General features: G+C 45.4%; 1 protein-coding gene across 8 annotated transcripts in view; it reads left to right on the top strand.

Moving 5' to 3' along the window:
* LOC147672952 (glycogenin-1-like) overlaps positions 1 to 26,937 on the top strand; it is a 261,253-nt gene that overhangs the window by 193,506 nt on the left and 40,810 nt on the right. For all 8 annotated transcript variants that reach the window (XR_015303473.1, XR_015303471.1, XR_015303472.1 and 5 more), the window contains exon 7: positions 17,989 to 18,208. Coding sequence is in view for 4 of the 8 variants with exons in the window: in XM_086947859.1 (XP_086803985.1) it covers positions 17,989 to 18,208 (220 nt within the window). In the remaining 4 variants the exon portion in view is untranslated. The remainder of the gene's footprint in view (positions 1 to 17,988; positions 18,209 to 26,937) is intronic.

Raw genomic sequence — 26,937 nt, 5'->3', positions numbered from 1 at the left:
ATATCTGGGGTGGGTGACAGATACACTTTCAGCATTCCCTCTAGGCATGCACAAACACAGGAAGGTTAGGTGAGTCTGAGTATTCATATGCATTCAGATGGCTCTTCCTAGGCAGGAAGGGAAGAAGGGGCTGACATGTACACCTTAATAGGCAGTGCCCTATCCCCACACAAATGAGTGATTATCCCCTACTGGTAGTCTGGAGACAGGGCTGGGAAGAAAGGACCTCTCTGTACTCCAAAGACCCTTCTTTGAAGTCACCTCCATTTCAAAGGCACAATTTGGTAGAATTACTGGGTCTTTGTATCAAGCACTGACACTCTGCTGGACTGCTGACCTAGAAGTCTTGCTTTTCTGCTATGCTGCCCTCCTGCCTGCAGCTCCCTGACCCTGCTGAGTGAGAGCTGGACACAGCCTTGCACATTAAAGTGTTCTCCAAGGGTTTGTTGGCTACCTCCTGTTGTTGAGACTCAGGGAAATCAAAGTCTCTACCCCATCTCTTGTGCCTGGTTCACTTGAAGTGGACCCAGATACTTGCTTCAGAGGCACTAACGCATCTGCTGATTACCTGAGCAGGGATAAATGCATAGTCCCTGTGGCAGGAGCAGAGCCCGGAGCATCATAAGGCACAGGAACCACCACAGCACCTGCAGAAACTGACGCACGGAACTTCGCATCGCTGCAGTCTACAGAGATTGACGCATCCTTTGACTGCATGGAGAACCCCAGTGCATCGCACTCAGAGCCAATGCATCTCGTCTTCAGCGCTTCGTCTACAGAACTGATACCACTGGGGGATGGATCAACATCAATGCACAGCTTGACTGCGCCCGCATCTCGGTGCTGTTACCAGGATAAGGTGCTTCGTTCATCTGCCTGCATGTGTCCTGTCGCTGGCCTGTCCTCCATCATGGTCAGCTCAAACTATTTACTTTGGCCCTGTCCAGCGCGATCAGATAACCTCCATTGGTGCTTATTGCTTCTAAGCACTGCAACTCTTTTTATTTTCTATAAAAATTCATACCTCGACTTCTACTTATTGAATTTTTGTTCTTTTTTTTTTTTTTTTTTTTTAAACTTTATTGGTAGGAAGGAATAATGGTCAATCAATTGCATACAATCATTTTGTAATCCTGTAGTTCGTACATCATTTCTGTGCAATAATTCGCGGGCTACAATTACGTAATCAAGACACAGTTCCTGCCGTGACATGGGTCTCGTCTAAGCTTTCGACTTGTTCCATCTGTTCACAACGTGCATTACCTCGATGACCCCTCTTCCCTGTTTCAGTGATGGTTATGTCTCCCTCCCCTAACTACTAAGAACAAATTCCCCAACATATCCCCCCAACCCTGTGTCATCACAACCCCGTAACTCCCCCCACAGCTCGTAGTCACCTGTGCCGCTGATCGTATCACAAGAAATGTTCAGGCCAGGGCCACCTGTATACTCATGTTACATGCCTGAGGCCACCCCCTTTCAGTTGGTCATTCACTCCTCCTCCCCCTCGGAGTCCGATTCCTCTCCCTCCGGCAAGGGCTCACAAAGTTCCCCTCTGTACAAGTTCCATGCCGCCCAGACTTTGTTCCATTTCCTGGGCGCCGCTCGAATCACATAAACCGCTCTCTCTGTTACCATTAGGATGTCCATGTTTTTAGCCCACCTATTGGCGGTGGGTGCTTCTTGTGCCCCCCATTTCTGTGCTATATCCCGCTTAGCCACGGTCAATGCCAGTGTCGCCCAAATCAGTTCATATCTACCCAGGTCGTTCGGGTCCCAAATGTTTAGAAGGCATTTACGCGGTTCAGGCAGGACTGAAAGTTTTAGGGCCTGGGAGATGGATCGGAGCACCTGTCTCCAGAATTCACGTATCTGGGGGCATTCCCATAGTGTGTGGAACAATGTCCCTTCCTCCCCGCAGCCTCGCAAACAGTAGGGGTGTGTTGCTCTTTGTATTTTGTGCAGCAGTGTTCTGGTGTAATAGATGCGGTGTAAGATTTTAAGTTGGACCAGTCTGAGCCTACTAGAGATTCCCACCTCCTTTGGGGAGGCCAGGGCCTCATTCCACTCAAACTCGTCTGTATCGCCTAGCTCCCCCTCCCATTTCTCCTTAAGTTTTAGCGTCGGGTCTTTGAGGTTGTTGATTAGCTTCTTGTACGTGAGGGAGGTGGCACTCTGGAGCATGAAGTCAGTTAGCAATCTATCCTCCAAAGGAGAGGAGTCTGGTAGTGTGGTGCCGGCCGGGATGGCCTGTAGTAATGCATGCCTAATCTGGACATACCTAAACGTTTCTGTGGGTCCGAGGTTGTATTGCTGTTGCAACTGTGGAAATGGTAATACTGAGTCACTTTCCCAGAGGTCTCCTATTGTAGAAATACCTATCGAGTCCCACCGGTCAAACCCCTTACAGCTTCTCAGATTCCCCAGCGCTTTCGTGTCCCACAAGGGTGTCATTTTAGTGAGTCGGCCTGCCCACCCCAGACGGGTCTGCGTCACGTGCCACAGTGCCGCCGTGTGTTTGGTCGGACCGATCAGGGCCTTCAGTTGTGACTTGTTGTAAAGTACGGACAGCATACAGTCCGTCCCCAGTTGTGACCAATCCGCCCGATAGGCCGGGTCGTTCTTCGAGGCGTGGATCCAGTAATTTATAATCTTGAGTTGGGCCGCCCAGTAATAGAGCTGAATGTTGGGGAGCGCTATGCCACCCTCGTACCAGCTCTTTACCAGTTTGTCATATGCTATGCGCGCCGGGCCCGTGTTCCAGAGCAGGACCGTGACCAGTGCCACTATCTGTTGAAAATAACGCTGCGGCACCAGGTGCGGAGTGTTTTCCAGTACGTAAAGGAGTCGTGGGAGGGCCATCATCTTGTACAGTGCCGCCCTGCCCAGTAGGGTCAGGGGGAGGGCTGCCCAGTGCTTAACATCCGCTCGCAGGCGGTCTATAGGCGGTTTTAGGTTGTTTACGAAAAAGTCTGTTTCCTCGCTCGCGATGATGATACCCAGATACTTGAAAGAGGCCGACGTCTTAAGCATAGGACAGTTCCCCTGTAATCTCGGCTCTGGGCCTTTTAGTGTGTATATGGTGGATTTCGACCAATTGAGAGTGTAACCCGATGTGCGCCCATGTGTGTCGCAAAGATCTAACAGTGCTGGGATGCCGGTCTCGGGTGTGGTCATGTATATGAGCATATCGTCTGCGTATAGCGAGACTTTGTCCTCCCACCCCTCCTCCCATTTGATGCCCGCGAATAGTGGCGTTGATCTGATTTGGATGGCCAAGGGTTCAAGTACCAGCGCAAAGAGCAGGGGGGACAGGGGGCAGCCCTGTCTGGTCCCCCTGCCCAGTGGGAATCTAGGCGATGTGTGGCCGTTGGCCACCACTTGTGCCACGGGTTTCGTGTAGAGCAGCCGTATCCACCGAATGTATTTTGGGCCAAAACCCATGCGTTCCAGCACCACAAAGAGGTATTCCCATTCTACTAGGTCGAACGCCATTTTGGCGTCGAGGGAGAGGATTACCGCTTGTTCCGTGAGGAGGTGCGCACGGGCCAACACTCCGTGGACTCGCCGAAGATTTAGCGCCGTACTCCGGTGGGGCATGAAGCCCGACTGGTCAGGGTGGATTAGGGTGCTAAGATGGGGCATCAACCGGGTAGCCAGAAGTTTAGCTAGTATTTTGGCCTCGATGTTCAGTAATGATATCGGGCGGTATGAGGTGCATTCTGTCGGCGGTTTTCCGGGCTTGGGTATTGCTACAATCGTCGCTGTGCGTTGGTCCAGCGGTAGCTCTAGTCTGTCTCTACTCTCTAAATACATAGCTAGCAGCGGGGCACTGAGGTCCACCGCCATGGACTTGTACCATTCTACCGGTATTCCATTCGGGCCCAGTGCTTTGCCTGACTGTAACGCCTGGATTGCCAGCTGGATTTCATCCCCCGTTGGGTCTAGTTCTAGTGCGTCGCTATCCTCCTGTGTTATGCTAGGTATGGTAATGTCAGCAAGTGTTGCCCTCGCCATTTGTTGTGTGACCCTCCGTCCCGGTGTATAGACGTCCTGATAATGACGAGCCAGTTCGCCCACTATTGCTTCCGGGTGTACCAGTGTCCGCCCATCCTCTGTATTGAGCCTATGGATACCTCTCACTCCACTCCCTCTCTTGTCCAGCCACGCCAGCATTCGCCCCGCTTTGTCGCCCACATCATAGATTCTATGTCTAGTGTTCGCTATGTATCCCTTCTCTGTCGTTTTGAGGTGGGCTAGGTATTGTTGCTGCCGGAGCGTGAGTGTGTGTATCGTGGTCGGGGAGGGGTCTGCCCTATGAGCGTTATTGGCCGTATCCAGTGCAAGTTCTAGGTCTGTAAGTTCCTTCCGTGAGTCCCGTTTGTGTCCCGTAATCGCGGCAATGGCCGCCCCCCTGAGAACCGTTTTGTACGCCTCCCATAGTACGGAGGGTGACTCCACTGTGCCCGTGTTTTCATTAAAATACAGAGACGTTGCCAGTTTGAGTTTCTTCCGGATCTTGGGGATTGTCAGGAAGTTGGGGTAAATTGGGTATGGTCGTGCATTTCGCTTCCCTCCGGTGGCCAGTGATAGGACAATCGGAGAGTGGTCTGAAACCCCCCTGGGTAGTGTGTTTAATGTTTCTACCATATCCAGTCCCAAGCCCAACGTCATGAAGTAGTCTATGCGAGATAAGCTGTTGTGTACCGCTGAGTAGTAGGTGTAGTAAGTGGTTTCTGTGTGCAGTTGCCGCCCGAGATCCACAAGGCCCATTGCTTCCACAAAGTCTGACAGTGGTGCAGTGCCTCGCGGCCGGGTTCTAGAGGGAAAAGTGTCCTTGAGTGGATCCATGACTGCGTTGAAGTCTCCCCCAACAATCATGTCGCCATCAGGGAGATCAAGAAGGAATTTGCCCAGAGCTGGTAAGGCCACCGAATGTAGGGCTGGTGGAATGTATACTGAAATCACATTTAGGGTCCTGCCCTCCCACTGTCCGTGGATTGCTGCAAAGCGACCCTGATCGTCTGCCACACAATTGGATACCATAAGGGGGGAAGATCTTCTCACCAGTATGCCCGTTCCCCTGGAGCCAGTAGTGAAGTCGGCGTGGATCGCCATTGTGTACCCACGTCTGTCTAAGGCTTTGCAGGTGGATCCCGTGAGATGGGTTTCCTGTAGGAGGACCACATCCGGGTTCTGCCGTTTTATGGAATTTTTGTTCTTTTGATCTTGATTTATTTATAAAATTATTGTCTCTTTTTCTATAACCAGTGTGGAGTTTTTTTTCATTGTGTTACTGTGTGTGCCTGTTGCACAAATACTTGACACATTGCCTCTTTTGTTTAGCCTGACTGCTCTGTGCCAAGCTCCCGGAGGGTGAGCACAGGTACATTTTTAGTTTGCATCTTACTTACCCTGACTGAAATTATGGTTCCCGCTTGCACAGGGTGCATACCTCTGCCAACCAGAAACCCCATTTCGTACAGAGTGGTGCTAGTATAGGGAGACTCGGGCTAGGATGATGCGGTTGAAACAGTGATTAACTAAAATCATCTTACTTCATTAATGCTAGTTCTGTTTTAGGAAGGCTGGAAAGGAGCTTATTTCCATAGTTTAGCTTAGACATTACCAATTTCTGTATATCATTGAGTCAGTTATATTTCTGAACTGGCCTTTCACCAGATATTTGCTATGTAGACCTAGTTAAAATTTGTTGCCAAGAATGAAGACCAATGATTTGGCATTGGGTGTTCGAGAGCAAAGAACTGGCTCTGAATGGCAAGAGTTGAGGGAGATATTTTCAAGAAAATAAAATCTATATTTTTGCCATGATTTGGGAATAGCAGTGAGGTATCCAGCTTTGTATTACTTTAAGGCACTGGTAAGAGATGGGTAATCACTATCTATCACTGTGAGGAAGGAACTGAACAACTTTAGGATATTATGACTGGTATCTTTTTGATGGGCTGTTAGCAGAACCTAGTAGTGAGAGACTGGTGATGGTGTATAAATGCCCAGGTCTACCTGGTGATCATAGGTTTCTCTGTTAGATGTTTGTTGTCATAGAGTAGCGGTATCCACAAGTTTCAGAGGGTGACCGTGTAGTTCCCATAGTACCCATGCAGGACCTGCACGTTTGGATAACATAAAATGTGGGATTGGTGGCGGACTGGTGCTGTACACCCCCACTGAGAAATGTTAGCCTATTTGCATTTACGCTAGCTCACAGTGCCACTAGTGTCTCCTCTTATCGTGGAGAGATTTGTTTCTGGCAACATTAGAACATGACAACACTGATCCCTCAAGATCGTGGAAACAATATACTGCTTTTCGCTCAGTCACTCATGCTCTTTTAGTTTATATCAGGGATACACAGAATAAACAGTCTGGTCGTTTCAATAGGGGTTTATTGAACAGTTGTTATTCTCGTGTAAAATATATGAGCTGCAACAACCATTAGACAGTAGCAGAGATATAAGATTAGCAGTACAGTGAATATACAAGGATAGTACAGTTCTACCACCTTGCAATAAGCATGAATAACTACATGAATATAAAATGAATGATAAAAGTGTGCGTTCTCCTACGATGGCTATCTAGATGTACCTAAGTGTGCCTAGCATGTGAGTAGGTGTGTAGCCAAGAATCCCTCTAGGATTTAGACAAACCCCATTACCTGAAGTGTGAGAATGCAGGAGCCCTTCTTGGTCTTGAGTGGGACACCCAGCGAGGGATGTTCACTGTCAGCTGAAGCATCTGCATGCGGGAGCCTCAGCATCTCTAGTCAGTGTGTCAGTCTGGAAGTCTTGGTTCCCTCTAACTAACACTAGCAAGAGGTGCTGTATTTGTACAGAAGGTAGCTAAGGTTCCTTTGTCCCTTCTTTCTTGTATTAGCCATTGTTGGGTATGAGGATGATGTAAGGGATGAACCGTGTACGTAGATATGGGCAGGAAGGTGGTGTAGGCAGGTGATGTAGCCCCAGCCTGGTTTCTAAGAACCCTTATGTATATTCATGCATACTGTGACAGTCTAAAGATGAAGTCATAAAACACCATTGTACAGGGAAACCCTCCTTCTGCGCCCAGGACTAGAACTAGGTAAAGGTTCAATCTTAAAAGGCTTGTTACTGTGTAGTGTAGGGGAGGTGATGTAGGTATAAGGGTATGATGTTACCTGGGCATATATTAGGGCACCTATATGAAACATAACAGTGGGAGGCAGGGAGACACCTACCCCTTCAAAGGGATCCTGATCCCTGTAGGCCTTTGAATATCAGTGTGTTATGCGTTGCAAGCAGCAGGAACAACTTCAGTGTAATTACATTTTGTGTACTATGTGAGTTATCAAATTAGTAACTTTGCACCTTTTTAGGGCTCACTATCAAGGAGCCATAATAGGGTTTTACTTGCCCAATCCCAAGTCAAAAACCATATCTTTTTCAGAAGATATTTTACTAATTTCCCTTTAATATAGGGCTTCATGTCTTAGATTTAGCATTTCTAAGTGATAGAAATAACCAATGTTATTATTGCTCAGTTTAATTACGCTCAATTTATCGATCTCCTAAGGATGAGTTGACTTTGTTTCAGTTTATCAATTGTGTGACCTGCAAGGCACAGTAGATCTCTGCAGTGAATGCTTGCCTCACTGACCTATATTGCAGGCTATGATTTAACTCTGTTGCAGTCACCCCTCTTAGTAGTCAACTTCTGCCTATGTCACTTCTTCAATAAACACAGCCAGCTAGGAGCACATACATGCCACTTTCACAGATTTATTATTAACTATGTACTCATGGCCACTGTATTAGAAATATATATTACAATGCCATATAATTGAGCTGGTAAACAGAAGCAATTTAGTTTGATTTGATTAATGTATTCATAAATAAATATATACAGAAGATGATGAAAAGGTTGCATCTGTAGAGGAAAATACCGGGGATTTAATGCAAAACACGAGTGGTGAGGTGTTAACGGAACAATATATTGTGGGCAATGATCACAACTTGGGAGATGAGGATGGTGGACAATTGAGTCCCATGGGATTGCCCATTGTTGATACAATGGGTAGTGATAGCTCTGCTATGGAAAGTTTTGTATCTTGGAATATTGCAGGATTGGGGAGTAAGTTGATGTTACAATCGTGGGGCGACTTTATTAATGGGTTTGAACTGTGTTTCTTTCAGGAGACTTGGGCTTGTGATCCTATTTACCACCAAGGCTACCTAAATTTTTCGATTCCGGCAAGTCGAGGTCCTAGGGGCAGACCCAAAGGAGGCCTCACAGTCTGGATTAGACAGAGTTCCAAACTTACTGTGAAAATGTGGGACTTGGGCTGTAGAGATATTCAAATGCTACGAATTTCCTCAGTAGAGGGGGGTGTGATAGATTTATACAATGTCTATGCCAGAGGTTGTAATATTGGGAGTTCCCCCACTTTAGAGGCTTTATTTAATTCTCTGCAATCAAAGTCCCTTGGGAACAGAATAGTAATAGCTGGTGATTTAAATAGGACTTTTGAACCTCTAGACAGTACCGAAAATCCATTAGGGCAGGAAGAGGACGATCTATGGGGTGTTCCCTCCCTGAATCTTGCCCCTGTCAAACGTTGGTCAAAAGATATTCTTTCCTTAAATGCTATGTGTTTAGAATATGGGATGCGTGCCCTCAATGGCAGAACAAAGGGAGATAAGGAAGGTGTGTGCACATATGATAATGGTCATAATAGAAGCAGGATAGACTACGTTATTTGTAGTCTCAATCTTTGGCAGGGGGTTTGTGACATGGAAGTCAAGGGCAGGATAGAAAGTGATCACAACCCTCTTTGCGTGACCCATACCTGGTGGAAGCACACTCAGCCTAATCTACATGCTAGTAATAGGTTGCTCCCAGACATGGCGAATAATATGCGTAGATTGAAATGGCCCTCGGTGTTGGGGAATGCAGCCTCCATGGATTTTATTGGGTCTGAAGTGGACAAAGCAATTGTTTCCATGGAATTAGCTAGTGCCACTCTGCCAGGATCTAGGGCGATTACTGAAATCCATAATAATCTTTTCACCACCCTAAAGCCATACTTTATGAGAACATGTAAGGGTAATCCCACAGCTTCCTTTAAACCAGCAGGGTGGTTTAACCAACAGTGCAGGGCAGCCAGATTAACACTGGGTAATGCTATCAGAAGCAGGGACAGGGTAGCAATCAAAACTGCCAGGAAGCAATATAACACTAGCATTTCCTTGGCCAAAAAAGACTGGGACGAGAAGCATTGGGAGGAACTGAAGGAGGCCTCTGGAGCAAAGGATTCCAGGCTTTTCTGGAAGATAGTAAAATGGGGCAGAGGTGGTACCCCAAAAAAACCGGATAATAATGTCGCTGAATCCGACTGGGTGAATTACTTTAGGCCCCAATATGCTGAGACAAAGGAGTGGGGTGGTGGGGATGTAATCTTGGCTGTATTTCCCAAGGATGATTTGTTTTCCGCCAAGGAAGTTGAACTTGTAATTAGCTCCGTTCAAGGGGGCAGGGCCCCGGGATTAGATGGGATACCCTCGGACGTTTTTAAAAATGATAAAAATAGGTGGGGCAGATATGTGCTCCTATTGGGGAATGCAATCGCAAAAGGTGCGCAAGTCCCAGAACAGTGGAAGGGAGCCATTATTATACCCGTCCACAAAAAAGGAGATCGATCCCTTCCAGCTAATTACAGGCCCATAAGTTTGATTGCCACCGTCCAAAAAGTAATTGGGAAGATGGTGGTAAACAAACTTATGGACTGGGTGGACGAAAATGATTCTCTTTCCCCTTTTCAGGCAGGCTTTCGGAGGGCTACTAGTACCATCGACCAGGTGTTTCGCTTTACCATGTTACGGTGGGGGACGGTTCTTCTTGGTGGGGGCAGCCTGTATGTCGCTTTTGTCGACCTGCGGGCTGCCTTCGACCTAGTCCCAAGGGGTAAGCTCTGGGCAGTGTTAAGTAAGATAGGCATTCCCGCAGAATTGCTTACTTTAATTATGAGGCTGCACGAATGCAATTTTGCCAAAGTACAGTGGGGGACAAATGGCCAATCCTCAATTGACTTCCCTGTGGAGCGTGGGGTGCGCCAAGGTTGTGCAATGGCGCCCTTGCTCTTCACGTTATATATCAATGGGATAGTCAGTAGGATGCAGGACGCTAGTGTGGATGCGCCTTCGTTGGCGGGCATCAGGGTTCCGATCCTGATGTTCGCTGACGACACTTTGATAATGTCCAAAACCCCAGCAGGATTGCAACGGGCCCTGAATATCTTTGACGACTTTTGCCAGGAGCATGGCCTGGAAGTAAACATAGGCAAGACTAAGCTGATGGCTTTTTCCCGAGGACAGAAGCCTCGCCCTAGGATACATTTGAATAATGTTGGGCTTGAGGTCGTAAGGGAGTTCACCTACCTAGGGGTACAAATCGCAAGTAATTATGGTTGGTCCCACCACATAGAAAAGGCGGGTTTGAAACATCAGCAAATATCGGGGGCCTTACGGGTGGAGCACAATAGATCCAAAACTAAACCCATTAAACCTGTCCTCGCTGTATACGATGCTAAGGCAATAGGATCGGCCTTATATGGGGCGGAGCTGTTTGGTTTTGACAATTTAACTCCATTACAGATAGCTGAGAACAGGTTTCTTAGGGGTATTACAGGACTGCCCCAGAGTACACCATTAATCCCTCTTAGCCTCGACCTGGGAAGAAGATCGGTAACCGACCGAGCCAGACTGCGTCCCATCTTATTTTGGAGGCGACTTTGGTCTACCCCTGAAATTAGGCATTATGGGGAAGGCTTCCTGGCAATAATCAAGATTGATGTATTCCATAAAATATCATGGCTGAAAAACCTAAGGGTATTGCTGGGTGAACTAGGTCTTTCCAATCTTTGGGACAATCCGTCGGGGGAAGTGTTCCCAAGTAAAAACACACTTAAAGCACTATATTGGGAATGGATAGACGAGAGGCTTTGGAGAAGGGTTTAATCTGACTCAATGGGAGGTCGCTTTTTGGAAAGTAAAATGTGTCCTGCACTAGAAAATTACTGGGACAGTATAACTGTTCCTATGGACAGAAAGTTGTTTTTCCAATTAAGATCTGGTTCCCTCCCGTTGAGAGATCTAACAGGCAGGTGGAAGAGTTTGAACACCCAGTGCTGCCCAGCGTGCGGCGCAACTAAAGAAAGTGTGGGACACTTCTTATTTGCTTGTAAGGCTTATGCCTCCCCAAGAAGGGTCTGGTTAACTCCTATCTGCAAGAACCTTGGGACATCCAGTGCAGCTGAGGCGCAGAGAATCATTTGCACTACTTCTGAGGAGCCTATTGTCATGGGAATAGCAAAGTATCTGGGGTGGGCTTGGTCCATTAGGCGGAGAGTTCTTTCTGTTTCTCCTAATGTTTCTTGATTATGTTTTATTTGTATAATGTTTTGTTTTATAATGATTAAGCTTGCGCAACTGTTTTAATGTATTGGACGAAATACTTTGACTAAGTGTGATGTCTTTATAAATATGTATGTTGTGCTTTTATGAGTCTATAACTCGAATAAAGCTTTCTACTACTACTACTACTATAAATAAATATAGATACACAATCAATAAACATAAGTTCCAATGAAAATATTTCATGTTTCCCTCACTGTATTATAAAGCTTTCCTAGTGATAGCTGCCAATAGCTGTGATTATGTTATTTCCTGTAAGTTTACAATTGTTTGCTTTTCACAGAGGGATTTATGGAAAACGTCCCACATAAAAAGACCTATGTTTTTATGTGTGGAGACTCCGAACTTGTAAAGATACTACTCGTAAATCCCTTTGTGAAAAGCAAACAATTGTAAACGTACACGTAAGTGTAAGTTTACCTTTGTGAATCACACCCAGAGGCTTTTGCCAGTGCTTCTGACCTAATGTTGCATCTATGAAAAAGGGTTTTGAGATTTCCTTTACGAAAGCCTCTGGTTCATGGCAAACTATGGTCACGCACATTCTTAAAAGTAGGAGTGAGGTGATGTGCAACATTTGCACAGTAGCCAAAGCACAAATTACCTCATTCAGCGGCACCGGGTTTGTGGCTGTTATCTCCACCACCAAAAGTAACTGAAACCTTGGACACCAGTCACTGAAGCCTGTGAAATTGCCAGGGGATTAAAAGAAGGATCAGGGGATTCCCGATTATTTACACAAAGAGGTGTCACTGCTAATGTTTGCCCACAACACTTTAGGTTTCAGCCATATATTTGCAGAGCAAATCAAATATTCTCCCCCAGTCAATAGATCTGGGTTTGATCCATCATTATTTTGCTCCCATGCCACCACAGTTTAGACCCAGACATATGCACATCTGTCTTGACCCTGTGCCTCATGGGAACAGAAGAGACCGACCTGCCAAGCCAGGTCCTCCCTGGACTGAAAACAAGCATCCTGGGACCGGTTTCGGGGCATCACCCCTCATCAGCTAGGCTAGCTTGAATCCAGTGGCACAGTGAGCCCGGGACCCACGTCTGGGCATACCCAGCGCACTTAGGGCGAGAAAGCAAAAGACACACAGATGATGGACGATAGGGAGAGCAAATCAATCATTCTCCACAGTCAATAGATCTGGGTTAAAGCCATCAGTCGTTTGCTCCCCATGCCACCCCAGTTTAGACCTAGAAATATGAAAATCAGTCTTGACCCTGTGCCTCAGTACAGCCCGAACTGCTAGGCCAGGTCTTCCCTGGACCAGAAACAAGCATCATAGGACCGGTTTTGGGGTTTCACCCCTCATCAGCCAGGCTACCTTGAAACCAGTGGCACAGTGAGCCCGGATGTACCTCATGCAAATGAGGGAATCCCTTTGCCTCTGTGCCCGTGCCATATTACAGACGCAGGTGCAGAGGGCAAGTAGCCCTCAGGAGGCATACTGACAGTACACCACATTCAAGGTGGCGCCCTTCTGAGAGCAGCCCTCTGAAGGGTGTAAAGGGGGTCCTATGGACCCCCAGACATCCCCTTGTAGGTGCTTGCAGTCTTTGACTACACCCACCTGCAAGAGGATCTCTAATCCCCTTTAAAAGTGCAGGTGGGTGCCACCTGCATGGTGAAAACACAGAGCAGATGCAAGCAGCCTCTCCGTGTTTTCACCTGAATTCGCTGCCCCCAGGACAGCGCATTCTCCATAATGGGGCGCATTTTCCTGGATTGCGTTGGGCGCACCTTTAGAAAGGTGTGCCCAGTGTAATTCAGGAAAATGGGCCCCAACTGTAATATGGCTCCTGATTGGTTTATTTAATTGGCCTATAATTCCCTATGTTCCCAAATCAGTAAATTAAATGCTACCAGTGGTCTGCAACACTCGCTCCACTCACTGCTATGACAAAGCATACATGACTGCTGACCTGCCACCTGTAGCCTAGTTGTGAAGGTGTAAACTGTAAATTCGACCAGCCAAAATTACCCATTTTGACAGGCCTAAAACCTATCTTTTAAATATTTATAAGTCTTGCCTAAGTGGGCCTTACTGTCTAGGACATGTAAAGCTTAATATTAAACATAATATTACAGTGACTCCCACCTCAAAGCTGTTTTCAATGTATCAGTTTTGGCTGTTCCAAAGGAAAGCATTAGGATGCACTAATTAGTTTATTAAAACTTATCTGTGCCTAAAATACAAGTACAAACTTCATTTTTTGACTTTTTGAAATATTTATTACATGCCCAAATCACTGGTGAAATATAGTTTCTAATAAATATTTTGGAAATATGACTTTTAAAAAGTCACCTTTGCCCTGCCCGAAGTCTATAGAATTTGTCTATAGGACTGTAGTGCATATATTTAGAATATTTAACATAGTCATGTGCCAAGACATCCACTGGTGGATAATCTATTGTCAACAGAAGCTGTGGCATTTCTCTTAGGTTTTCTGCAACAGGCTTTGGCTTTAAGCCACAAACTACTTAGAAACATTCCTCTGCAACACACATCAGGAGCGCTCAGCATTTACTTTACTTAACAAGGAGTACTATTCGCACCCAAACTTCACTGTCTTTTAACAAGTAAATCATACAGCTTTCAACCTTCACAGCCACACATGCATCCATCACAGTAACTCTGTACTGCATATGCCTATTTGCCCATTACTAACTACTTTTTAAAAATAATGTAAAGATTCATGAGGTAATGTTAATAACAGTATCTTAGATAATATCATTTGAGATGTCATCAGTGATGTAGTCAATGATGTCATTTGAGATGCAAACAGTGATGGCATCGCTGATGTATTTTAACCGGTCATGAGTGATGCAATATGTGAAGTCATGAGCAGTACATAACGGGGCACCAGGCCCTGCACAAACCCCTCACTGCACATGGCCTTCAGCCGGGCTCAGCATTGGTTAGGCCTGGTGCCCAACCAACTGCATGCAGCCAATACCCACTGTGCTTGACCTACGGACTGCACAGCAGCAGTTGGCCCCTTGGTCTGGTCTACAATGAGACCCATATAATTTTCTTTTATTAAGTAGGGTTTTGGTTTTGGAGTACTGGTACCATGGTACCTCACTGGAGGCCTCAGTGGCTACCACAGTAGTGAGAGTTGTTACAGTGGGTCTAGGGTTGGTAACCCAACCCTCTATGAACGTCCCACCCTGAGCTTGGAGCCAACCTCCCACTGAGCAGAGCCTTCAGCCATGTGCAACATTGGATTGGCCCAGTGCCCAACCCACTGCCCCTGCAGACGTCCAACCTCCACTGCACACGGCTTACGACCTGCACAATGGTGGTTGGCCGTAGTGTCTGGACTATCATCAGAAATTGCTCATAGTTTTGTTGTAATGCTTTAGTGTACTGCATTTGTGTGGTACTATATTACCATGGTTTCACAGGGGATGGCACACTGGGTAAAGGTGTATGAGCGACTTAAAATATTTTTGTTTAAATTTTGACTTGTTGGATCTGGAATTAGGGAGGCCCACCCTGCCATCTATGTGGCCATTGATTTGTTTTTCAGGACTCAAGTCCTAGAGGCTTGTAATGCCTGATACAACATAATTTCCATGTCGAGACTAGCCAATCAGGATCCATCCATCCACTTTTATTAGGACAGTTAAAGCATATATGGACAGCAAGACTCCAGATATCTCTCATTTTTTATTAGTGTTAACCTCTTCATTCTCGCCCAAGTATATTTTTAAGCACTAAATCCTTGAAAATGGCTGAATGAATTTACACCAAATCACAAAAAGAATGCTTTCTGAGTAAAGTTAAAGAAACAAAACATTTCTTTCCTATGGGAAGGAACTCTGACCTTATGTACCTACATGGTGTCAACCGCTACTGTGTAATTTTATTTGTTTATTTTGTTTGATTTTTACGAGGCAAGCAAACTGTCCCTAGAAAATCTATCTATCTATCTATCTATCTATCTATCTATCTATCTATCTATCTATCTATCTATCTATCTATCTATCTATCTATCTATCTATCTATCTATCTATCTATCTATCTATCTATCTGTCTGTCTGTCTGTCTGTCTGTCCAGAAACTTCAATTCTACCTTTCTGAGGGAACACCAAGGGTCCAGGGCCTGAGGGGCACCACTTGGTGCTCAGGGGATTGCTCCAGATAAATCTGGATGGTGGTGCAGGTTGTTGTGAGTTTGTTATGCCCCTTTGACTCTCAAGAGGAGGCCAGCAGACTAACCCTTGGAGTCACGCTGGGAGTCCTGGGTTCAGAAGGATTTCCAAATCCCTCTAACTCAGGCAGGAGTTCAGCAGAGCAGCAATCCAGCAAAGCAGTAGTCCAACAGGGCAGCAGTTCAACAGAGTGGCGGTCCTTTCCGCAGCACAGCAGTCCTTTTTCCTGGCAGATTATCCACTGTTACAGAAGTGTAATGAAGAGTTGGTTTCTGAGGTCCAATATTTATTCCTCAGCCTTCTTTTAAAGTGAGAAAAGCTTCTAGAGGCTTCTCTTTGAAGTCCACAGCTATCCTGCCTTCCCTGTCCCGGATCCAGATTAATTACAAGGGTATGCACTCCTTTGTGTTGAGGCAGGACACAGCCTATTCAAGTGTAAACAGGGCTGTGCCCAGCTCCACCCTCCCATCCTGCCAGTCATGGCCCATCCAGGCACACCTAAGCTCTCTATTGTATGTGGCTATCTAGGAGGAATATACAAAGCTCAACTGTCAGCTACACCCAGAGACCAAGAGACAGGCTGCAAGCACTAAATAGCTAAGGCAGGATAACAACAACTTTCTAAAAGTGGCATTTTCAAAATTGCAATTTAAAATCAGGCTTCGCCATGAGAGAGGATTTTTCATTGCAATTCCAAAGACACCAAACATGAACTGATTACCTGCTCCCATTTGGAAATTATCGCTGTAAAAATGAGATAAGGTAACTTCAATGTTATCCTATAGGACAGGTAGGCCTTACAGTAGTAAAAAATTAATTTAATAGTTTTTCACTAACAGAACATGTAAAATTAAAAGGTACATGCCCAACTTTTTAAATACACTCCACCCTGTTCTCTGGGCTGCCCAGGGCCTACCCTAAGGGTGGCATTTATGTATTAAAAAAGGTTTGGGCCTGGCAAAAGGTATTTTTTTCCAGGTCAAAATGGCAGTTTGAACTGCATATATAGGCTGCACCGACAGGTTTCCAAGGAATCGTAAGTGGGTGGCAAATCAAGTGCTGCAGGCCCATTAGTAGCATTTAATTTACAGAGCCTGTGCACAGGTAGTGACACTTTACTAGGGACTTATAAGTAAATGAAATATGCCAATTGGGTATAAGCTAATACAAGGAGAGAGCACAAGCACTTAAGCACTGGTTAGCAGTGGTTAAGTATGCAGAGTCCTAAATCAGCAAAAATGAAGTCAGGAAAACAGGAGGATGGAAGGCAAACATTAGGAGAGAACCACACCAAGGATGCCAGGTTTAACAGAGCGACTTTTATTTTGGTTCTCGTCCCTTTTTTTGTCCCAGTCTGACCCTGCCTCAAAGATGTTGGCATAATACAGTCAGTGAGCCACTATCAGGCCTGTTTATTGATTATTAAGCTAAGGATCTTGTCAAAAATAATTGTGGATTGCCAAAGACTGTGAATACTAGAATCTAGCTAGGTTCACAGATATACCTACTAAGATCCACAATTACACTGAAATACATTATGGGGGTTATTACGATGTCGGGCAGATGTACCGTCTTGGAAACGGGACCGATCAACCTCTAGTCAGCGGCCCCGACCCCTGCCCGCTTCATTATGATGCGACCGAACACTGTTCGGGCGCATATTCCCATTCCTTTATGGGAGCTTGTGTTACGGCCGTGACACAAGCTCCTATAGAGGAATGGGAGTCTGTGTTCATCCCTGAACAGGGTTGCAGGCACCTCAGGGTGCCTGCCACCCGGTGCAGGCATGAACAGAGGTCCCCCCTCAGCCCCCAACCGAAGGCGGCAGAGGCAAGGGGGCCCTGCTGGGAGCCCCTATACTCACTCTACGACAGGCTTTCCATGTCGGAAAGCCCAACATGGAAAGCATGTTAGAGACCGAGTATCGTAAACCAAGGGGTGGAAAGGCCACCCTTTGGGATTGCGGCCTGGCCTACGACTGGCTGATGGGCTCTTGAGCCCATCGGAAGATGGCTGGAATGACTGGGCGGATTAATTTCCGACCGCCAGCATTGTAATGTGGCGGTCGGAAATTAAACTGAGATGTGGCTCGGAAAGGCTCAGACCGACCGTCAAAGCCTTTTCCCGGATGCATCGTATTCGGCCTCCATGTGTTAAAATGTCACCTATCGCCTAGTAGGCAATTTGTTTCAAACTTAAATAGTGCAATCGAAATTGAGCACTACTTTCTAAGATAAAGTACTGTGAATAGTCTCTTATTGCTTTTAGTTGTTGTTAAATGAGTTGTAATGGGAGTAGCTTGAAAACAAACATGATCTTTTTATCATCTATTCCATTATCTCAAACTCACAGATTCAGGTCAGATGCCAAAGTAATTCATTTTCTAGGATCGCTGAAACCCTGGTCGTGCAAATACAACCCCCAGAGCAGATCGGTCACAGAAGAGGGGACATCAATGGGGAATCAACAGTTGGAATTTATTGTGCTCTGGTGGGAGACCTTCATTTCCAATGTGTTACCATTACTGGCAGAACATGAAGACACCAGGGATGCTGAAAGCCCACAAGAGAAGGTAAATGCAGATCTGGAAGACTTTTTGAATAAAATCTTGCTAACCTTAGTGGATATTTAAAATGATAGAAGGCAAATGGTTTCTGCTGCATCTAGCTGATGCCTCTTGGTTTCTGAAGACCTAATAAATCACCATGCCATGAATTTGGATTGATTTAATTTTTACCTTGGATATGGCTGTCGGAGCCTGGTAGTTTGGTGTGGTATTAGATGTTTGGTATTGTACTATATTATCACAACCTATATATCGCCTGACAAAAATACTGTGCCTTGATTATTGTTTAGAAAAATATCGTTCCATTGGGGTTAAAATATCTCTCCCTAGTGGAGCAATATTTTAGTAAGGAATATTTAGGCCATTGTAGGTATCTTGGCAATATTTTTGTTATTGATATTCTAACATACAACCCAGAGAAATGTGTGGAAGAGCCTTCCATTGCCCTTGTAGCAATGCTCAGATCACATGAAAATTTAAATCATCCCACTATGTCAGGTATTGGCCATGAGCTAAATTTTGTCTGTTTCTGACAGCCCTATCTATTGCAAGCATTACCCAGTACTACGAGTCCCACCAAACTATGTATATCTGCTTTAGCAAGGACATCAAAAACCTGCATGGAAAAGATTGGGTAAGAGGTATTGTCGCTGCAGAACAATGCGGTTCTTGGTGTTGGCTATCTGCCAGACATAGTTATTCAACTGGACGATAAACTTTAGTTGCTTGAGCCAGCGTCGACAGTAGAGATCCCCAACCTTTTGTAATCAAAAAGCAACTCTTTTCTGTCAATCAGAATGATGATCAATATCCGAACCATCATGGAGCATATGAGTGTAGATGTGTTGAAAAATGATTGGAACATGAACCAGTGCACTAATGTACATACTATACAAAATAAAAACATATAGATAAGCAATATATAACATTATCTGGGGCAATGTTTAGAGGAGAATCACATTGTGCATTTCAAAGCTTAGCATAGGCCAGTGGCTGCAACCAAAATGTGAGCAAATTTATAGACCAAGGGTTCCGAAGGAGTGGGCTCTTCTCAAGAGATTGTGTTTTTTAAAAATGGTACTGGGCTAGAAAAACTTGTCAAAATTGAAAAGATTTATAATAAATTAACTTACCAAAATCTGAGTTGCTGATGTGACTGTATCGGAAAATAGCAATCAAAGGAATCCCACAGTGACTTCTATTAGTGATAGACTTAAAAGTGATTGTAAGACATGTTTGTTTGTTTTCACAGTTTTTACTTGCTGGACCATAAAGTCTTGAAAACGATTAAAAAACCATTCTGTAAGCGATTTTTTGGCTTTTCAATGCACCTTTGGGAAATTAGTGACACATTATGTATGTTGAAGAACATTAGGGCAGTGCCGTAGGTATAAACCTGTTTAGATATAAATATAATTTTACAATGACGTTTTAGGGTTATCCCTAAGGGAACTGTAGAGACATTTGGTGGCAAACTGTATATATTAAACACATTATGCACTATCACTGGTCAACCCTTGGTAGGATTGAAAGATCGCTTACTACATAGTGGGTTGGTGGGTCTTCTTAAGGAACTGCTGCTAAAAATAGAGGACATTGTAAAGTTAAATATTTTAGTTAAGTAACATTAGTCAAAAAATGGTGGACTATAAAGGCACTTCCGTGGAGGTTACGATTGTCTCCAATAGTTTTTGGGTAGTTCCCTGTACCGCTTGAAACCCAAATCTTAGCACACTTCTCTATTTTCCATAATGTTCTGTTTATCACACTTTGCAAATTTCCATAATGCATCTTTTTGCAGTTCTTGCTCTACAAAATTCCAAAATTTCCCCAACTTGCAAACATTGCAAATTCTAAAATAGCCCTATTAGTACATCCAATAGAAGGTTCCATTCCACCATTCTATGATCAACATTTAAAACTTTTTCATTACTTGTCCTGTATCAGAGCTGTCATTGGTGAGTGCAGCTTTGCGAAGTGCCTGACATTGACTCATTTGTAGAAAAACATGTTGTGATCAACAGTTCAACATCGTACCTAGATCCACCGGGCAAGGTGGCCTGCATTTGCTAGGTTTTAATCTGTTTATATTCTCTGTTGTCACCCTAAAATACTAACAAATAGCTAGGCCTACATCAATAGGAGTTGCGCTAAGAGATTCAAGGAATATCATTTTATAAAATCATTTGTAACCCCTTTCATGGCAGAGGTTACACTTACAGGGGCCAAAACAAAATATAATTTTGGGGCGAAAACCCAATTTTTTTATTCTTTCTCAATAGCACTTGCACAGTTCAGAATTCATTAAGTTGACACTCATTGCAACCAGAGGTGGGCGTAAAATCCGTTTCGTGGGCGAATTTGCGGATTTTCTGCGATTTCGCGATCCGCGAATCTCGCGAAATCGCGGTAAAATCCGCGAATCAGCGAGGGACGAATTTTCAGCCAAGCAAGGGTTACAGCAGCAGGTGCAAAAGTTGAACCTAATTTCTTTGTAACCTTTTACAAAAGGGTTACAAAGAAATTAACTTCAACTTGGGCACCTGCTGCTAAGTGCTTCCTGGTGCCTCGTTGCCTGCTTGCAACTATTCTCTGACCCTGCTCTGACCCTTGAAGCAGGGTCAGAGAATAGTTACAAGTAGGCAACGAGGCACCTGTCCAAGGAATTAAACCTCATCAGGAAGCACTTACAGATAAAAAAAACAGGAAGAAGGGAGAGGATGGCAAATACACCCATTTTGAGTTGTCAGAAGGGGTTAAACTAAAAGAGACCTTTACAGCACAATTTTCATATGCATTTTGCTAAAAATAAAAAGCTGTATGTTCTGTAGGGGCAACTCATGAATCTGGCCCTTCAGAGATCCGGCCTCTCTTTCTTTCTCTCGTTCTCTCTCTCCCTCTCTTTCTCTCTCTTTCTCTCTATCTATCTCTCTCTCCCTCTCCTTTCTTGCTCTATTTATCTCTTTCTCTCTCTCTTTCAAGTTCTTCCTCTTTCTCTGCTTATCTCTTTCTTTCTCCGTTGTTCTCTCTCTCTTTCTCTCTATCTCCCTCTCTTTCTTACTCTCTCTCACATCCTCTCTTTCTCGCTCTCTTTCTCTCTCTTTCTTTCTCTCTCACTCTCCCTCTTTCTCTCTCTGTTTCTCTTTCCCTCTCTCATCCTCTCTCTCTCTCTCTCTCTCTCCCTCTGTGTGTCTTTCTCTCTTTCTCTCTCTCTCTTTCCATGTCTCTCTCTCTCTCTTTCTCTCTCTCTTTTACTTTCTTGCTCTTTCTCTGTCTCTTTCTCTCTCTCTCTCCCTCTCTGTGTGTCTTTCTCTCTTTCTTTCTCTCTTTCCATGTCTCTCTCTCTTTTACTTTCTTGCTCTTTCTCTGTCTCTTTCTTTCTCTCTCGTTCTCTCTTTCTCTCTCCCTCTCTCTCGATCCCTCTCTCCTCTTCTCTTTCCCTCTCTCTCTCTCTCCCTTTCTCCCTCTCTTTCTCTCTCTCACTTTCTTGCTCTTTCGCTGTCTCTCTCTTTCTTTCTCTCTCATTCTCTCTCTCCCTGTTTGTTTGTTTGTTTGTTTGTTTGTTTGTTTGTTTCTTTCTTTCTTTCTTTCTTTCTTTCTTTCTCCCCTCTCTCTCTTACTCTCTCTTTCTCTCCCTCTCTTTCCCTTTCTCTCCCTTTCACTTTCACTTTCTTGCTCTTTCTCTGTCTGTCTCTCTCTTTCTTTCTTTCTCTCTCTCTTTCTTTCTTTCTTTCTTTTTTCTTTCTTTCTTTCTTTCTTTCGTTCTTTCTTTCTTTCACTCTCTTTCCCCCTCCCTCTCTCTCTCTCTATCTCTCTCTCTTTCTCTCTTTTGAAACATTGCAAAGATCTCGTAGACGACAAAGTACAAACAAGCATTTGCAATGCAATAGGTCTTGCATGTTTTGTATTTACGTGACTTAGCTGTATTGATATTACAAATTACAATGGCTTTTAATTTTTTTAAAATAATTAATACTTAAATAAAAGTGATTTTAATTTATAATGGCAATAGCTTAAACTTTTGTAAATAACTTTTGTGAAGATTATGTTCAGTGTATTTTATTGTGACGAAAATCCAAGAACAGAAGTGAAATATTAACATCTTTTTGTGACATTTGTAATAAAGTTTGAAACATTGAGAGAACATATTTGAACCAGTTGTTGTTGAATGGTTGTGCAGATTGATGCTGTGGTGGCGCTGAGTGGTGCTGTGGTGGTGCTGAGTGGTGATGTGGTGGTGCTGAGTGGTGCTGTGGTGGTGTTGAGTGATGCTGTGGTGGTGCTGAGTGATGCTGTGGTAGTGCTGAGTGGTGCTGTGGTGGAGCTGAGTGATGCTGGGGTAGCGCTGAGTGGTGATGTGGTGATGCAGAGGGCAGAAAGGCACAAAAAGCAGTCTAACAAAGGGCAGAAGGGCAGAAAAACAAGGGAAAAACGAGTCTAATAGAGGGCAGAAGGGAACAGAAAAAACAGTCTAACAGAGGACAGAAGGGCCGAAAAACAAGGGAAAAACGAGTCTAACAGAGGGCAGAAGGGCACAAAAAACGAGTCTAACGGGGCAGAAAGGCACAAAAAACGAGTCTAACAGAGGGCAGAAGGGCACAAAAACAAGGGAATAACAGAGGGCAGAATGGCACAAAAAACGAGTATAACAGAGGGCAGAAGGGCAGAAAAACAAGGGAAAAATGAGTCTAACAGAGGGCAGAAAGGCAGAAAAACAAGGGAAAAACGAGTCTAACAGAGGGCAGAAGGGCACAAAAAACGAGTCTAACAGGGGGCAGAATGAATCCCGCCCTGCATGTTTGTCCACGAAGATGCCACCTTTTTGTGCAATACCTCTACTCAACTGGAGTACTTTCTACTGTCTAATCAGTAAGTGCTCCCTTGTTGGCTAAATGTATAGGGGCAGATTTACAATAACTGGCACATCCCCAGGGATGCACCAGTTATTGTGCGCCGCAGCTCCATGTGGCAAAAACGGCACAGATGCGTCACGCATCTGTGCCTAAAAAGCAGCGCATTGCTGGAGCTGCGTCGCGCTTGCATTGGGGCCCTATCTCCCCAATGCTGCATCAAGACTTGCGCCTGATTCAAGCAGGCGCAGGGTTTTGACGCAGCATTGGCCTAAAAGTGACTGAGTGAAATCTTGTAGATTTCACTCAGCCACTTTTAGGAGGCTGAGTCGGAACGCCTCCTGATGGCGCATGGCTTTACAACGTGACGCATCTCACAGAGAGATGCGTCACGTTGTTAATATCCAGCACCATGGCGCATCTTTTGTGCTGCCGCTGCATCACAAAAGGTCTCGGTAGAGGGTGGCAGTGGTGGACCAGAGGGTGGCAGTGATGAACCAGAGGGTGACAGTGATGAACCAGAGGGTGGCAGGGGTAAACCAGAGGTTGACTGTGCTGAACCAGAGGGTGGCAGTGCTGAACCTGAGGGTGGCAGGGGTGAACCAGAAGGTGGCAGGAGTGAACCAGAGGGTGATAGTGCTGAACCAGAGGGAAGCAGTGCTGAACCAGAGGGTGGCAGGGGTGAACCAGAGGGTGGCAGTGATGAACCAGATGGTGGCAGGGGTGAACCAGAGGGTGGCAGTGGGGAACCAGAGGGTGACATGGGTGAACCAGAGGGTGGCAGTGGTGAACCAGAGAGTGGCAGTGGTGAACCACAGGGAGGCAGTGCTGAACCAGAGGGTGACAGTGGTTAACCAGAGGGTGGCAGTGGTGAACCAGAGGTGCTGTGATGAAATAGAGGGTGGCCGTGGTGAACCAGAGGGTGGCAGTGGTGAACCAGAGGGTGACAGTGCTGAACCAGAGGGTGGCAGGGGTGAACCAGAGGGTGCTGTGATGAACCAGAGGGTGGCAGTGGTGAACCAGAGGGTGGCAGGGGTGAACCAGAGGGTGGCAGTGGTGAACCAGAGGGTGGCAGTGCTGAACCAGAGGGTTACAGTGGTTAACCAGAGGTGCTGTGATGAACCAGAGGGTGGCAGTGGTGAACCAGAGGGTGACAGTCATGAACCAGAGGATGGCAGGGGTGAACCAGAGAGTGGCAGTGCTGAACCAGAGGGTGGCAGTGGTGAACCAGAGGGTGGCAGGGGTGAACCAGAGGGTGGCGGGGGTGAACCAGAGGGTGGCAGTGCTAAACCAGAGGGTGGCAGTGGTGAACCAGAGGGTGGCAGGGGTGAACTAGAGGGTGGCAGGGGTGAACCAGAGGGTGGCAGTGGTGAACCAGAGGGTGGCATTGCTGAACCAGAGGGTGGCAATGGTGAACCAGAGGGTGGCAGTGCTGAACCAGAGGGTGACAGTGGTTAACCAGAGGGTGGCAGTGGTGAACCAGAGGGTGGCAGTCATGAACCAGAGGGTGGCAGGGGTGAACCAGAGGGTGACAGTGCTGAACCAGAGGGTGGCAGTGGTGAACCAGAGGGTGGCAGGGGTGAACCAGAGGGTGGCAGTGGTGAACCAGAGGGTGGCAGTGCTGAACCAGAGGGTGATAGTGGTTAACCAGAGGGTGGCAGTGGTGAACCAGAGGTGCTGTGATGAACCAGAGGGTGGCAGTCGAGAACCAGAGGTTGGCAGTGGTGAACCAGAGGGTGACAGTGCTGACCCAGAGGGTGGCAGGGGTGAACCAGAGAGTGGCAGTGCTGAACCAGAGGGTGGCAGTGGTGAACCAGAGGGTGGCAGGGGTGAACCACAGGGTGGCAGGGGTGAACCAGAGGGTGGCAGTGGTGAACCAGAGGGTGGCAGTGATGAACCAGAGGATGCTGTGCCCATAAACGACTGCATGGGTAACTTCGCCATGCAAGCGGCCCGCGAAGACGCAAAAAGCTCCGCCAACACGCAAAAAACCCCGCGAACACGCAAAAAACCCCGCGAAGACGCAAAAAAACAAAATTCCGCAAATTCGCACAAATTCGCGAATTTTGTGGATCGCGAATTCGCAAATCCGCAAATTCGCGGATCGCGAATTCGCAGAATTCGCCCATGCTTAATTGTAACATCCAGCTAGCACTCTTTGCAATTTTCCAAAAATGCCCAAGCTATTGCTTTGCATTTTTTCTTAATTCTCCAGTTTATTTTGCAGACTTCCACAATGCCAACAGGTTATATTTGTCTGGGAATTATATCATTCCCAGTTAGGTCACTATAACATTCACTAATTAAATAGCAAGCTTGACGTTTTCATAATGTTCTACTGCCACGATTTTGCAATTTGCCATAAGTCTCCGTCAATCACACAGTGCTATTTTTCATAAGACTCCTAGTTTGCCTGCTTAATGGAGTTTAAGATTCATGGTGTTTACTTGACTCCAGCTAGTCTGGGCATTGGTTTACTGGGCTAGGGTACTCTACTGTGGGCAGCCTCTTTGCCTGGTTGATAGTGGTTCATTTGGACCATGTATCCATCTCTTGATGTGTTAGTAGATAAGGATTTAACAGCTCAGTCTGGACAGGGGCAGGATCTGGACTAATATCAAGCTTGAAGTAGAGGTTTTCTGGCTCTCTTTTACCACCCCCAATATGCTTTACTCATCAGAAACAACTTGATGCCTCCTTCTATTGACTCCAATGGGGACTTCAGCAGGAGGCCTGCAGCTTCCTTTCTGAGAATGAACTCGCCATTAATATCTCAAACCTAAATAACATATGCTAGGGAAATAGCAGCTGTGAGAACAACCAGTCATAAACCCTTCTCCCTCTTCCTTCAAAAGATAAGAAGTGCTTTCCCAGTGCAACAATGCCTATAAAGAGATAGAGGGTTATGTTATCTGGTGAACAAAATTTTCGGACCCTGTGAGCGTAATGTTGCTCATGAGCTACACTTTTGGCACCACTGGTCTAGAGTCCTAGGGCCATATGTACAAAGATTTTTTGGAGGCCACAAATGGCCTGATTCCCAGAATCGGGACATTGGTAACAGCAAAAAAGCATTTTTAAAAGTACAAAAGCCACATTTTAATTCGGCGTTTGTAAGATGCGTGTTTAGGGTGTCCTTTCCAAAAACTGATTTACAGTTTCAGGTATTAATACTTGACTGAATTACGGTTGCAAAGCATTCATTTTTTAGCGACTACTAAAAGGTAGTAGTAACCATTCACAAATAGGAAGGGTTCTCCAAAGGACCTCTTCCCATTTGAGAATTTAAAAAAATATATCCCATGGACCACTGCCTACTTTCGTTTTTTTTTTGAAACACGTTATTTTTTCCTTTAAGGGACAGGCTGCTTATCAAAGAATAAAAGTTTGCTTTAGTAAAAAGCGATGACTGAGACGGTGGTCTGCTGAAACGGATGTATGACGTTACAACGCATACGTCTACAACGCATACCTTTACAACGCATTTTTTACAACGCAACATCCATTACAACGCATTCCATTACAACGCATGCCATTACAACAATTTTTTAAAAATTACCTTTACAACGCATTCCATTACAACACATACTACCTTTACAACGCATACCATTACAACGCATAACATTACATTGCATGTATGGTAAGTATTGGATAGTGTAGAGGTAAAAATTACTATTCTAACTCCAGGGGGTGCAATAGTAGGGTAAGTATTGGATAGTGTAGGGCTAAAAATTACTATTCTAACTCCAGGGGGTGCAACAGTAGGGTAAGTGTTGGATAGTGTAGGGGTAAACATTATTATTCTAACTCCAGGGGGTGCAACAGTAGGGTAAGTGTTGGATAGTGTAAGGGTACTATGCGTTGTAATGGTATGCGTTGTAATGG

This window comes from Lissotriton vulgaris, assembly GCF_964263255.1.
Source record: "Lissotriton vulgaris chromosome 8 unlocalized genomic scaffold, aLisVul1.2 SUPER_8_unloc_1, whole genome shotgun sequence".
NCBI classification, from domain to species: domain Eukaryota; kingdom Metazoa; phylum Chordata; class Amphibia; order Caudata; family Salamandridae; genus Lissotriton; species Lissotriton vulgaris.
Note: the sequence above shows the minus strand (reverse complement) of the source record. Positions and strands in the feature narration are given on the sequence as shown.